Here is a 13,549-nt window from a genome sequence, read left to right as displayed (position 1 = left end):
TTGTAAAACTATCGGAGGTTGGGTAAAGACCCCACACTAATGTTGACATTGGCGACTTCTTTTACAGTAGGACCGGCCACAAGAGGAAGATAGTCGTGTCCGAAATGCCATTCTAAGCGAGTAAAGGTAGGCCAAAGTAAGGGTGTGGTATTAAGTTGGAAACGAAGTCTAGTGGGAGAATACCGATATCCACTTTCGTTTTTCCACAGAGTTGCCCCCAATCACTGGTCCCAGCCATATAAAACATTTGAAATTCTACCGCTTTCACGAACAAGCAGAGACTAAAGGTAGGCTCTAACATTGTGCCCACAGGTATGAATTGCAATTTGAATACAGCAGACACAATAAGTGATCTTAGGAATTGTTTCTTACAGATTAATTGCGCTTTTGGCTGTCCTCCACAGTTTGAAAATCTATAAATATTCACAAATTTAAGAACCTTCGTGAAGGTATGTGATGTTACCTTTAGCATAGATAAAGCTTGCCAGGAAGGTTAGAAGTATTATTGCTGAGCAGTTACTGTTATTTTCACTTGCTTCATAGATTATCCATCTTGCCCATAGTAAGAAGCCCTGAGGAAAGCCTGTGAAGAATATAAATGTGGCTGGAAACGCGTCGGCATGTTTTGACATTTAATCTTGAAGTGCAGGAATTAACTAAGCCATCTGTATCGATACTAAGTCATCTGTGTTGATTAAAAAATTGTTTTTGTTTGGTACTCTTCAAATAGGCAAAATCCAGTTATGCTGCTCGTTGCGATGAAATATGTCGAGTAGCATTATTTTTTCAACTGAAAATTGGAGCAATTGTTGTATATTTAGTGTGTTTATGATGTCAAATTAATTGTGTTTTGAAACGTGTGTGTATGTAAATGTGTAATTAATGTCTTTCACTGTATAAATTGCATGTGTTTCTGAGTATTGAGGAGATTTCCTATTCATAGAAAATATCAAAAATGAAAAAATGAGAGGCTGATTAAAATAGCCTAACCACTAAAAGAATATATTGTGGTTCTTTCGAAAAATTGAAAAGTGGGAATCCAGGTTCTTTTGTAGGTCATGGCTGACATGGCAGTAGCAACGCTTCATGAATGTTTGAATTGATGCCAACGTCTTGGCCTAACAGATTTACAGAACAGGTACTCCGTATGACAACACAGTGGTATAAGCCTTGGCTCTGGTTGAATGAGCCCTCAAACCCTACAGAAGACTGCTTCTTGGTCAATGCTTAACAGAGTCTAATAATGAGGGATATCTACCTCAGTATGGTTTTTAGGTCTCGTGGCGTTAACCGCGCAAAAGCGCGGTCTCACCAGAGACCTATTGTGACTGGCTCTGCTTCCCAGGTGTAATGGTGTAAAATATGATGAAATACATTAATGGTGGAAAACGAATTTAATTCATTCATAATAGGCTGTGCAGCCTGATGGGGACCAAAAAGAGGTTACCTTGTTGTTCTTAATTCATACGAAGGCGTCAGAGCGCTTCACAATAGGAACAGTAAAGATACATAAGGAGAAATTACAAGTGTGCAAATTACAAAAGCAAATGTATAACAGCTGTGAGCCCGTGCCTGAGGTGCATCATCAGAGCTGTGTGAATAATAACTGAGTCAGCCCAGTGCTGAGGTGCATCATCAGAGCTGTGTGAATAAAAACAGCTGTGAGTAACAGCATACTCTTGCACACACTCTCACTGCTCACCAATTCAAAGTTTGCTAAAAATTTTATGCAACGCATTGTCATACACAATGCCAATAACTCAAACTTTAATGCTGCGAGACCTATTGCATTGTAAAATCTTGTTAATGTACTGCCTTACACTTCTTTGCACAAAAAAATCCCACAAAAAGTTAATTGTCTACCTGATGGTCCTTGGTGCAAATGACGTGAAGACTCTTGAGACCAAGCATGGAGTCTTGTCTCCTCTTTCAAGGGCATCAAACAGAGAAAAAAAAGACTCAAGAATGATGAATTAGCCGACATGAAAGAAAGTCACAACTTTCGGTAGAAATACTCTCTGGTCCTAAACATCAGTTTGTCCGGGAATAAGATGATGTACAGACGCTGAACAGAGGGCTTGAAGTTCACTCATGCCATAAGTTAATACATTTTAGCACAGGTCCCCCATAACTAGAGGAAGAAACGTGCCTTCTTTAACCTGCAGGTATGTCAACAATCGAAGAGCAAAAACATTTGCAATACAATACAGTGATAACATTTGTAAATCGTTGACACGACAATCGTGAGGTTTAATATGTAGTTAAATAAACTGACCTTTATTTATTAAAATCAGCACCATTGAGTTGGGTAACAAATATCTGTTATTCAGCGCCAAGAGACCCTTCTGGGTGAACATATGCTTTACAAATATACGGTATGTTAGGTTATTCATTATTGTAAAACGTAGTGCTATAAAAATTTGGCAGACAAAAATCTGGCTCTGCGATTCTGAAAAATGCCAACATAAAGACAGACACGACAACCATTTTTAAAGAGACATTATACTTACCGGCCTTCAATAAGCCAAGTGCACTTGGTTTTGTACTTGTAATTTCCAGGCCCATCAGTTACATAACCTTTTGGACCCGTTAACCTGAAAAAGAGAGAAATATGCATGTTTTCAGTTTTTTATAAACACATAATACTATGGCAATAACAAAAGAGAAATTCGAAAGACAGTACCAAAGGTGCAGAGCACGAATTCAATTACTAACATTATTCGATATTGAATACAAGTTACAGCACCTATATAAACAGAAAGACAACACTGGCAAATTCAGTAGCATGAGTGTCTAGATCTACAAAAGGGAAAGAAAGGACACAGAAAAATGAAGCAGTTTACCAATTTGTGATACTCTATAAACATCAGAATAGCACGTTGACATAGAAGATTGGTTATGCTACTGGTTTGTGAGTCCAAATCTGCACTATGTAAAACTAAAACCACTAACTTACATGAATAAACCCTCAAATTACTGAACGTAAAGAAAAATACTAATTTTGGGCAGGCTGGAGAGTGTGGCATGCTCTTCAATTGTCACATTGTAGAAGGGGGTGGGGTATACACACAGTTAAGAAACTAGAGTTCATTCAAAGCATTCATTTGCCCATACTGAATACCAAAAACCACACTTTCAAGTCTGTATTGTTGAGAAGCAAGGTATCGCAAGTAATCTATTTGTTCCTTTCAGAGTGCAGCAAATAAAATGTTCTTCTATGGAAATTAAAGAAACAATATAGGCGTTACAATAAATAAATGTGTACACTTGATCAATAGTATTGCAGGTAATTCAATAACTCTCATAAGAACGTTTCCGGCAAATGAAAACTATGCTTATATAAAGACCAAAGTGGAGTCAAAGCATGAATGGTTTAATTTAGTGGAAGTTAAGCATAGGGGAAAAAAGTATTAGTAAAGCCGATAGTAATAATTGGGTGTACAGAGCTATTGGCGTAATTTTTATCCTGTAATAAATACTCCATGCTTAAAATCATTTTAAGCGGGTGTAAGAAGTAAGAGCAAACTATGCTGTACATAGTGCGGTCAGCCACTTTATTTAATAAATGTGCACTGTCAAAACTCACTGTTTCTATACAACATAGGTGCGATATCCTTCCTTTTAAAAGTTTCTGATGGACTAGGTGTTAGAACTATAAGATGTAAAACTAAACGAGAAAATAACATGGTAGCTGACGAAGATCCTAAACATACTTAATGTACACATATGTAAGGAAAGAAGGTCGGAAGCTACTGATGTGCAAAATGAATACCCCTCTTCAAAACACTGTTTTTACACTTCAACTAGAGACCAGCCCAATTTAAATAAGACAGTAGTAGAAGGTGACAAGCATTTACATGAAAAAGTTGTTAAACCACGGAATTGGTGTCATGACATCATTCTGCCTTCTGAGCCTCAAAGACAAAAAATTTTACAAGGAGCAAGTTTCAAATATGCACCCTTTACATGATAAGTATTTAACAAGGCAAATGGTTACGGTGTAGATGCAACTTCTCACAGTGCCTTATTTGAGAACAGTGTGTTACAAACAACAGGGTTGTACCCATAAAGTCGAAGGGACCTGGGTGAATAATCGTTATGGACCGAGGGGTCCCAGACTTAAGGAGGCATTCAGTATAAAGTATACCACAAGAGTATTTGACCAACATGGAAAAGAAAGAGAAAAAAAAAAATCGAAAGTGCAGTGTTTTTATTCACAACGCACTTGTTTCACCTTTTTATGGTTTATACAATATGTATCAAAGGAAACATTGGTATATTTTCATTAGTTTTTGTGCCCACATAGGAAAAAGGGGGGGGGAGGGGTGCAGGGTAAAGAATGGAATGAAATAGTTGTGACTCACTATTCAGTAAATTGTGACATAAACAACATACATTAAAGTTCATTTATATGTTCTTTTAAATGGTCCCCATCAATCGGGGCCACACAGGATATGCAAAAGTCAAAACATCATATTTTACAATCAAGCTCCTACACGGCTGTGTATATCCTGCTGATGGTAGGAGTTAATAGGGTAGATAGCAGTCTACGTTTCGACCCTAAGGTTTGTAGGTTGGATGATCCTTACATCGCGGGTCTTCATCAGGACAAAGGGGAAGGGGAGGTTGTGAGGGGGGCTGACCTCCTAGGGTTAGAGGAAAATTGGAAACGAATTAGTCATGGGGGCCTCAACAGAGTCCCTATGGGCCGTAGCGGAAGGACCACTCGGCAGTTACGTTAAAATACACTGAGGGCTGTACAGGTAAAAAGAGCCACATAGTTAATTGTGCTCTCAACATTTAGTTAAATCATGATTACCTTGCCGAGGTTGTGGGTCGGATGGTGACTGATGCGGCAAGGTTCACTCCGTAGACAATCTGGGGGAGCGAGAGGACTGGGTAAGGATTGGTTTCAATACGTTACAGATGAAGCATGGCTTATTAGTGTGGAAGTGATTTACCTTATGATCAGGAAAAATCGGCTGGAAGGATTCATTCAGCTGCCCGTATCTAGAAAAGGAGCAAGTGGGAGGGCTAGTCAATATTTGGAAGACCAGGTATCAGGAGTCTTTCAAACATAACTCATACATGACACGGAGGTCTCATGTAGAGCTTACCTGTTCAATCAAGTTACTAGGGCTTGTACGAGGTCTCGAGGCTGTGGCTCATCGCGTCTCCCGTAACCAGGAAGTAAGACAGGGAGGGGGCGTGGTTACCTTTTTATCTTGTGTGTTAGAGAGTGAGGAAAGACTAACATATGGTGGTTGCTACGTAACCTCAAGCGTCTTCAGGTGCCCATACGTGAACCTGCCACATAGCGGTTAGAGCGCATGTTACGTGGATGATTGCAGGGGTGGAGGTCACTCAGTCATCTGCCCCCTGCGCAGAATGTTGTCCTCGTCGCCATGAAATGTAGTAACCACAGAGGCAGTGGTTAATGAATAAAATGCCTTTATTCATATAAGTACAGCAGTACAAGTGTACAGCAACCTCCAGCTTCATCCACTGACCCTTCTCACAGAATCTCCCAGTGATGTCATACTATGGCATCACTGGGTTCTATAATGGAGAATGAAATCTCCACACACAGTATTTTGTATGGAGACCTCCTAGGTGCGTGAACCTACCGACAGGGTGGTTTAGACGCACAACATATTGCGATATGGACAGTCCACACATGCAAAACACATTTCAGTAGATCACCTGTTTGCGTGAACCTACCCACAAGGTGGTTTGACGCACAACATTGCAATGGGAAGATACCAGTTACACAGATTGGCAATATGGACTAAGAACAGAGAGGAAGAAGACAGAGTAATGTTCAGAGGATAGCCAGTTGAGCAAAGCTGCTTTCGGATTCATTAAGGCCATTTCGCACGGAGTCGAAGAAATCGATCCATTTGAATTCGCTGACATTGAGAATAGGTGCTATGTTGCCACCCCTGTGGCCAAGTTTAACCTGTTCCAGTACCACCAACTTCAGGCTCTCAGGTGAATGGTTTTCCTTGTTACAATGTTCAACAAGAGGGGCTCCTTGGACCTTGCACCTAACACGACTGCAGTGTTGTAGAAATCACATTTTTACACGTTGCTGTGTTTGTCTGACATTAATTAGATCACACGGGCAGGTTATGCAGTACACCACATCAGACATAGGAACCACTATGTGGCAGGTTCACGTATGGGCACCTGGAGACGCTTGAGGTTACGTAGCAACCACCCTATGTTAGTCTTTCCTCACTCTCTAACACACAAGATAAAAATGTAACCACGCCCTCTCCCTGTCTTACTTCCTGGTTACGGGAGACACGATGAGCCACAGCCTCGAGACCTCGTACAAGCCCTAGTAACTTGATTGAACAGGTAAGCTCTACATGAGACCTCCGTGTCATGTATGAGTTATGTTTGAAAGACTCCCGATACCTTGTCTTCCAAATATTGACTAGCCCTTCCACTTGCTCCTTTTCTAGATACGGGCAGCTGAATGAATCCTTCTAGACGATTTTCCTGATCATAAGGTAAATCACTTCCACACTAATAAGCCATGCTTCATCTGTAACGTATTGAAACCGATCCTTACCCAGTCCTCTCGATCCCCCAGATTGTCTACGGAGTGAACCTTGCCGCATCTGTCACCATCCGGCCCACAACCTCGGCAAGGTGATCATGATTTAACTAAATGTTGAGAGCACAATTAACTATGTGGCTCTTTTTACCTGTACAGTCCTCAGTGTATTTTAACGTAACTGCCGAGTGGTCCTTCCGCTACGGCCCATAGGAACTCTGTTGAGGCCCCCCATGACTAATTAGTTTCCAATTTTCCTCTAACCCTAGGTGGTCAGCCCCCGTCGCAACCTCCCCTTCCCCTTTGTCCTGATGAATACCTGCGTTGTAAGGATCATCCAACCTACAAACCTTGGGGTCGAAACGTAGACTACTATCTACCCTATCAACTCCTACCATCAGCAGGATATACACAGCCGTGTAGGAGCTTGATTGTAAAATATGATGTTTTGACTTTTGCATATCCTGTGTGGCCCCGGTTGATGGGGACCATTTCAAAAGAACATATACATGAACTTTAATGTATGTTGTTTATGTCACAATTTACTGAATAGTGAGTCACAACTATTTCACTCCATTCTTGACCCTGCACCCCTTCCCCCCTTTTTCCAATGTGGGCACAAAAACTAATGAAAATATACCAATGTTTCCTTTGATACATATCGTGTAAACCATAAAAAAGGTGAAACAAGTGCGTTGTGAATAAAAACACTGCACTTTCGATTTGTTTTCTCTTTCTTTTCCATGTTTGTCAAATACTCTTGTGGTATACTTTATACTGATTGCCTCCTTAAGTCTGGGACCCCTCTTATTTGAGAACAGAGCAAGGACCAAGGTTCCGCAAGGTCTAGATGGGCACTAGAGTTGCTCCACCAACTGCAGTGGATCGGTCCGGTGCAGAGTGCAGGGGCCCGATGTTAGCCAATGAGGCTAAGGGGCCTTTGGCCTAGGGACTGCTGAGGAGCGAGCCACTCAGGTGTGGGAGCAAAGCTCCTGGGGTTGCTTTAGGTGCAACCTCCAAGACGGGTTCAATTTTGCATTACAAATAACAGTGCAAAGTAACACACTTAAAATCGTTTTAAAAAGCATTAGGAGCAGATGCACTGACTAGATCAATTAAGAAGCAACCATGGAGAGCAGATTAATAAATGTAAATTATATATTGCAGTGAAAGTTAATGTGTTTACATAAAAACTGTTGCTTAAACTGTTGCTTAAAGCACCAAAGTCTTGTCAGTAGTAATTTTGCTTTACAACCAATATTAGCAAAAAAATACATTTAGGAAGATGGCCTGAGCTTAGATGAGTATTAAAACAATTTAGTTGAAACTACAAAGCTGATCTTTAAAGTCTGCTCTCCTGAACTGCTAAAAAAACAGTTCGAACACAAATTTGGGATGAGGGAATTTGACTGGGGAAGCAGTGCTGAAAGAAGAAAAAGTAGTTCCCTGAAAGGAAGCAGTGGAAGGATACAAGTATCCAATCAAAAGGATAGTCAAGAAGTTATGATTGGAAAAGAGAAACAAATGAAGAGGAAGTTATCCAATTAAAAGCAAGCAATTGGTATTGCCAATAAGGTCAACCGATTAGCTGAGCAAATTCCCCATCGCCGCCAATTGGAAAGCTATTCTTACTGACCTATTAACTTTACACTCACCCTGCTGAAGATGCTCAAGGCGGCTTACCAGAAAGGGAGGGGTGTGGTAAATGCTCAGGGTCCTATGTGGCCAGAATGGGGATCACATGGCAACTGTCTTTCCTTGCTCATACCGGCCCAGGTTTTAAGCCTGAACATGTTGATCAATAGGTTCATGTGATCTCCTTATCAATCATGGCAAAACTGCAGCGCGGAGAGGGAGCGCGGGTTCGGGATCTTGTTTCTGTTAATTGCTATATTACTATTCATAAGAATTGTCATAAGAAGGGGGAGCGGAGCTTGCCGGCGTCCATGAAAGACGTGTGAGCGCTAAGCTCCTCGCCTGAGCCCCGTTAAACTCCGTCAAAATTATCCTTTTGGCGCCTCACTAGCTCTAAAAGTTGAGGCGAACTCTCTATCTACGCTTCGGCCTGGCGGGGGGCCTTTCCCCGGTCGAAATCCGGTGTGGTGGTGCTTTGCTGCTTGGAGGACGGCACTGTGGCGGACCAGGCCGTAATCCGCGGTCTATCCTGAGTGGCTGCCCGTGCTGCGTCACGCTACGTGCGGTTTGCGGTACTGAAGTGGTCCCGGTCTACCTATCCTGCGACCGAACAACTGGTCCTGCCTGGCGATAACACGCCCTGTTATCGAGCGAAGTTGTGGTGAACTGGCATTCGATTGTGCATTCGGAGGGAGCAGAGGTGCTGGTGTTTGCGGTGCTACTGGCCCCCGAAGGAAGTTTCTAGCTAGCCGCCAACCTGCTTGGAGATCGCTCTATCTGCCTGTGCCTGGACCCTGCGCGACCTACGGAAGGCTGTGGGACTGTGGATGTGAGATGTTCTAGAGTGGTGGTGACCCAACTGCCCGGCTTTGGTGTGGTGTGGTTGCAGGGGAGTGCTCGACGGTGTATCTCTCTGGCGACTGGGCCTACTCGTACTCCCGTGGGATTGGCAGCCATCTTGGACGCATTTCTTGCTGCGCAACACCTTGTCCTTTGGAGCCTGCTGCCTCAGCGCCTCCTATCTACCTTCCTAACATTTGCTGGTGGTGTATTGCTGGCGGTTGGGCACCTTGACTGGATGTCCACCAGGAACGCTATGGGGAAGGGCGACAAAACCCAGCCCAAACAGACGTTTGATCAGCGGAAAGCGAAGGGTGCTAAAGGACCGGCCCCGGATGCCTCGCCGCGACCTACTGCCTCAGAGAGCTCGCTGTGTGCGGACATTCGTGAAATGCTGGTTTCGATGGAGAAAGGCTTGCAAGACAGCATGGCGGCGATTGGCACTAAAATTGATGCATTGACATACCGGATGGACCGCATGTCCGAGAGAGTCGATAAGCATGCTGAACGGCTGGATATGGCCGAAAGGCGGCTGACGGAGGCGGAGGAGGCCCAGACGGAATGAGATAAAGATCGCAAGCAGTTCGGAAGGCACTTCAAGTCATTCAAGACAAGACGGAGGACTTGGAGGCGCGCTCACAAGTTCGCATTACTGGGGTGGCGGAGTCTACCAACACTGGTAAAATGGAGCTGTTCATGGAGAAGCTGCTTCGGACCCTGTTAGGGGAGGAGGTCTTCTCCCCGTTGTTTATCGTCGAGAGGGCTCATCGCACTCTGGGGGCGAAGCCGCAACCAGGACTCCCACCGCAGCCGATTATTGCGAAGCTCTTGAACTATCGAGACAGGGATCTGGCGCTTCGGCTGGCGAGGGAGAAAGGAGATTTGCAATTTGAGGGCATGAATATCTCCCTCTATACGGACTGCACGGCGAGAGTGCAGGCGGAAAGGAAGCGCTTCGCCCCATATAAGAAACAACTGAGAGACCTTGGGCTGGACTATGCCATGATGTACCCTGCGAGACTCCGAATTAACAGGCAGGGGCATTCACACTTCTTCACCGACCCTGCGGAACTGAAAAAATCCCTGAAGGAGTGGGCTAAGGACCAACGCAACAGTCCGAGGAGTCAACGAGAGGACGCTGATGCTGCATCTAACATGGACGGCCAGGGGTAACCGAGTGTATGGTCTACTTTCTGGGTCGACTGTGCCCTACCGAATTTTTGACTCTTGTACAGACGCTGTGAGCCTACTGTGTCACAATTATGGGGTGAGATCTTTCTAGTTACTCACTGAACTAATAAGAGTGTACTGGGGGTTTGGTGGCTGCACGCTCTGCGTTCTACCGGTTGCTCTGGGGAGGGCCCTCCCGCGCGCGGGAGTTTCGTTCTTTGATGGTGAGGATTTGAGCTGGTGAGGGCGCCGAATGCTGGTGGGGGGCGGGGTGTTGGAGTAGCTGAGGTTTAAGGTCCTAGACCCAATCGTACTGTTGTTTGGCTGGGAACCTCTGCCCCTGCGCGTTCGGCCTTTGGCTCTTTTGAGGGCCCCTTGGGTCTGTAGAGTAAGTTGGTGGTTTCGGGGGGGATGGGGGGGGGGGGGGGGGGGGTGGGACCTGTCTGACCGGGTTGGGGTTGGTCTGCTGTGGGTGGGTGAGTGGTTGTTCTATTCTTCTTTTGTTGACCATGTTGCATACGCCAATTGGGGACTGTTGGGGGGGGGGGAGGGTTTTGTTCGGCCTACTACAGGACTGTGTCTGCTGTGCCGCCTGTGCGAAGTTGATTCACTCACTACTCTGCAATGGTGGACGTTGAGGTTTTAGGGCCGGAGAGTGGCCCCAACTCTATCAGAATGCTAACTTGGAATGTGAGGGGGCTGAATGATTTCCGTAAACTCCGGAAGGTACTGGCATACTTACAGCGCCACCAGGTTGACCTTGCACTGCTCCAGGAGACCCACTTGCCTCTATCTAGTCCTATGCTGTTGACCAGGGGTCGTGGGGGCGATTGTGTTGCAGCAGGGTTTACTACACATGCAAGGGGTGTGCTTACATGGGCTAATCCCAAATCGCAATTGAAACTACAGAAGATTGTTGTGGACCCGGAGGGTCGATATACCGTTGCCCGTTGTGTGGGGAAAGGCCACGACTTGTTGGTTGTGAATGTGTATGGCCCCAATTACGACACCGCTTCCTTTTATACCTCGCTAGCGGACCTATGCAGACAGTATGAGGGTTCCAGGTTGCTGTGGGGGGGGCGATTTCAATTTTGTGCTGAACCCAGAGCTGGACAGGTCGGCTGGCGCTTCCAAAAGCCCGGCGGCCTCGGCATTACTCATGCAGGCGGAATTGGTGAAGCTTGATTTGTTGGATGTGTGGCGTCATAGACACCCGGGGAAGGGCGGTTTCACTCATTACTCAGCCTATCATAATATACACACGAGAATTGATTATTGGTTTGCCCCCCACTCCCTCCTTAATTCAGTGAAGGGATGTGCAGTATTGCCCCGCACGTTATCTGACCATTCACCACTGCTTTTGCTGCTCGAGGCACCGGCTAGAAGGATTCCCCCGTTCACTTGGAGGTTCCCCCCATATTCACTCCTGGATGAGGCTTTCAGAGGGGAATTGGCTGAGGATATAGACACTTACTTCACGACTAATGTGGGGTCGGTGGATAGTGTCCAGGTTCTTTGGGATGCGTTCAAGGTGTACATCCCTTGATGGGATTTTTTCTAACGACCCTAGATTAACTGTCGGCATGCCGGTACCGATAACTTGGTCTGACCATCTAGCAGTCCCACTGTCCTTAGATATCCCTTGCCCTGATGCTGATTTGGGCTCAGGCAAAAAATGCTACAAAAGGAGTTTCAGAAATTTTACAAATGAGGCTCTGGCTCCCTTCATCCATAATATTAACTTCACATCCCAGAGGGTGGTGGATGAGGCGGCTCAAGAACTCACTGATGTCATCACCAGAGCCGCAGATGAACTAGCCCCCCCCCTCTCTGAAATCTGTAGCTCGACAGAAGCCAACTGCCCCCTGGTTCACAAGTGATTTGAGGCTTCTTAGACAAAAATGCAGACAGAAGGAACGAGGATGGCGCAAATCCTGGGATCCCAAAGATCGAGAAGTTTACAAGAGCCTGTTACGAGAATACAAAAATAGAGTGATTAAGGAAAAACAGGATTACTTTACCAACTTAACCTGTTCTTTAACATCTTCTAAAGAGCTCTTTAAAATTGTGGACTCGCTGTGCTCTCTCCAGGTACCAGACCCTGTGGTTGTCTCACAGGAGCTATGTAATAACATATCAGACTTCTTCTATAAAAAAAAATAGATGATATCTATATAGCTCTACAATCACAGAGGAACTCTCTGAGTGATGAGGACTTCTCGCGAATTAAACTGCTGGAATCTTGTAATACAGATGCCCCCCAGTTCCTAAACCATTTCCCTGCTCTCTCTTTGAAGGGACTCAATCTCCTCTTGGACAAAACTAAATCATCTTCCCCACTGGACCCAGTTCCTTTGAAATTACTAAAGGACTGTAGGGATATCATTCTTCCTCCGCTGCTGGAAGTAATGAATGGAGCCATGGAACAAGGTACTTTTCCACTAGTTTGGAAGAAAGCTATTGTAAAGCCTCTTCTGAAAAAGTCCACCTTAGACCCCGGCATACTGAAGAACTTCAGACCCATATCCCTTCTGCCGGCCCCTGCTAAGATGTTGGAGACTCATCTGAACTCGCATCTTTCTAACTTCCTCGATGCCTCAGGTTTCTTGGATGGGTCCCAACATGGTTTTAGAAAGCTGAATAGCACGGAGTCTGCTTTGACTAAAGTCATGGATAACATCCGCAGGAAAGTTGATCTGGGTCAAACCACCGTGCTGGTACTGCTGGACCTTACAGCAGCATTCGACACCCTGTCTCCCCTTACTTTAACATCTAGGTTAAGGGAGGCAGGGGTTGAAGGACCGGCCCTCAGTCTCCTGAGCTCCTTCTTACATCAACGAGAGCAGCGTGTCATGCTAGGAGAGTACCTCTCCCCTGCCAAGTCTTTGCAATGCGGGGTGCCACAGGGGTCGGCATTGAGTCCGACCCTATTTAACGTCTACGTGGCCCCCCTTGCAAGACTAGTAAGATCGCAGGGGATGGAGGTAGTGTCGTATGCCGACGACACGCTGATTATGGTATCCCTCACCCACTCTGTGAATGTAGCCGCGTCAAACTTTAGGTCCTGCATGCAACTTGTTGCAGAGTGGATGATTTCCAACTCCCTAAAGTTGAACGGGGACAAGACAGAGGTCCTGGTCTTTGGCAAAGACCAGGGCATGTGGTCAGGTGAGTGGTGGCCTCCATCTTTAGGTATCTGCCCCACACCCGCACAATCTGCCAGGAACCTTGGTGTCATTTTTGACACCCAGCTTTCTATGGAGCTTCAGGTCAATAGAACGGTGGCCACCTGTTGGGGCGTCATCAGGACTTTGAAAAGGATCGTCCACTATCTTTCCC

General features: G+C 45.3%; 1 protein-coding gene across 1 annotated transcript in view; it reads right to left on the bottom strand.

The window, feature by feature from the left end:
• ATRN (attractin) overlaps positions 1-13,549 on the bottom strand; it is a 960,574-nt gene that overhangs the window by 923,560 nt on the left and 23,465 nt on the right. Inside the window, exon 2 of the mRNA XM_086964304.1 lies at positions 2,511-2,594. Coding sequence (XP_086820430.1) covers positions 2,511-2,594 — 84 coding nt within the window. The remainder of the gene's footprint in view (positions 1-2,510; positions 2,595-13,549) is intronic.

This window comes from Lissotriton vulgaris, chromosome 3_2 (genome assembly GCF_964263255.1).
Source record: "Lissotriton vulgaris chromosome 3_2, aLisVul1.2, whole genome shotgun sequence".
Taxonomy (NCBI): Eukaryota; Metazoa; Chordata; class Amphibia; order Caudata; family Salamandridae; genus Lissotriton; species Lissotriton vulgaris.
This window is presented reverse-complemented; position numbering and strand designations above follow the sequence as displayed.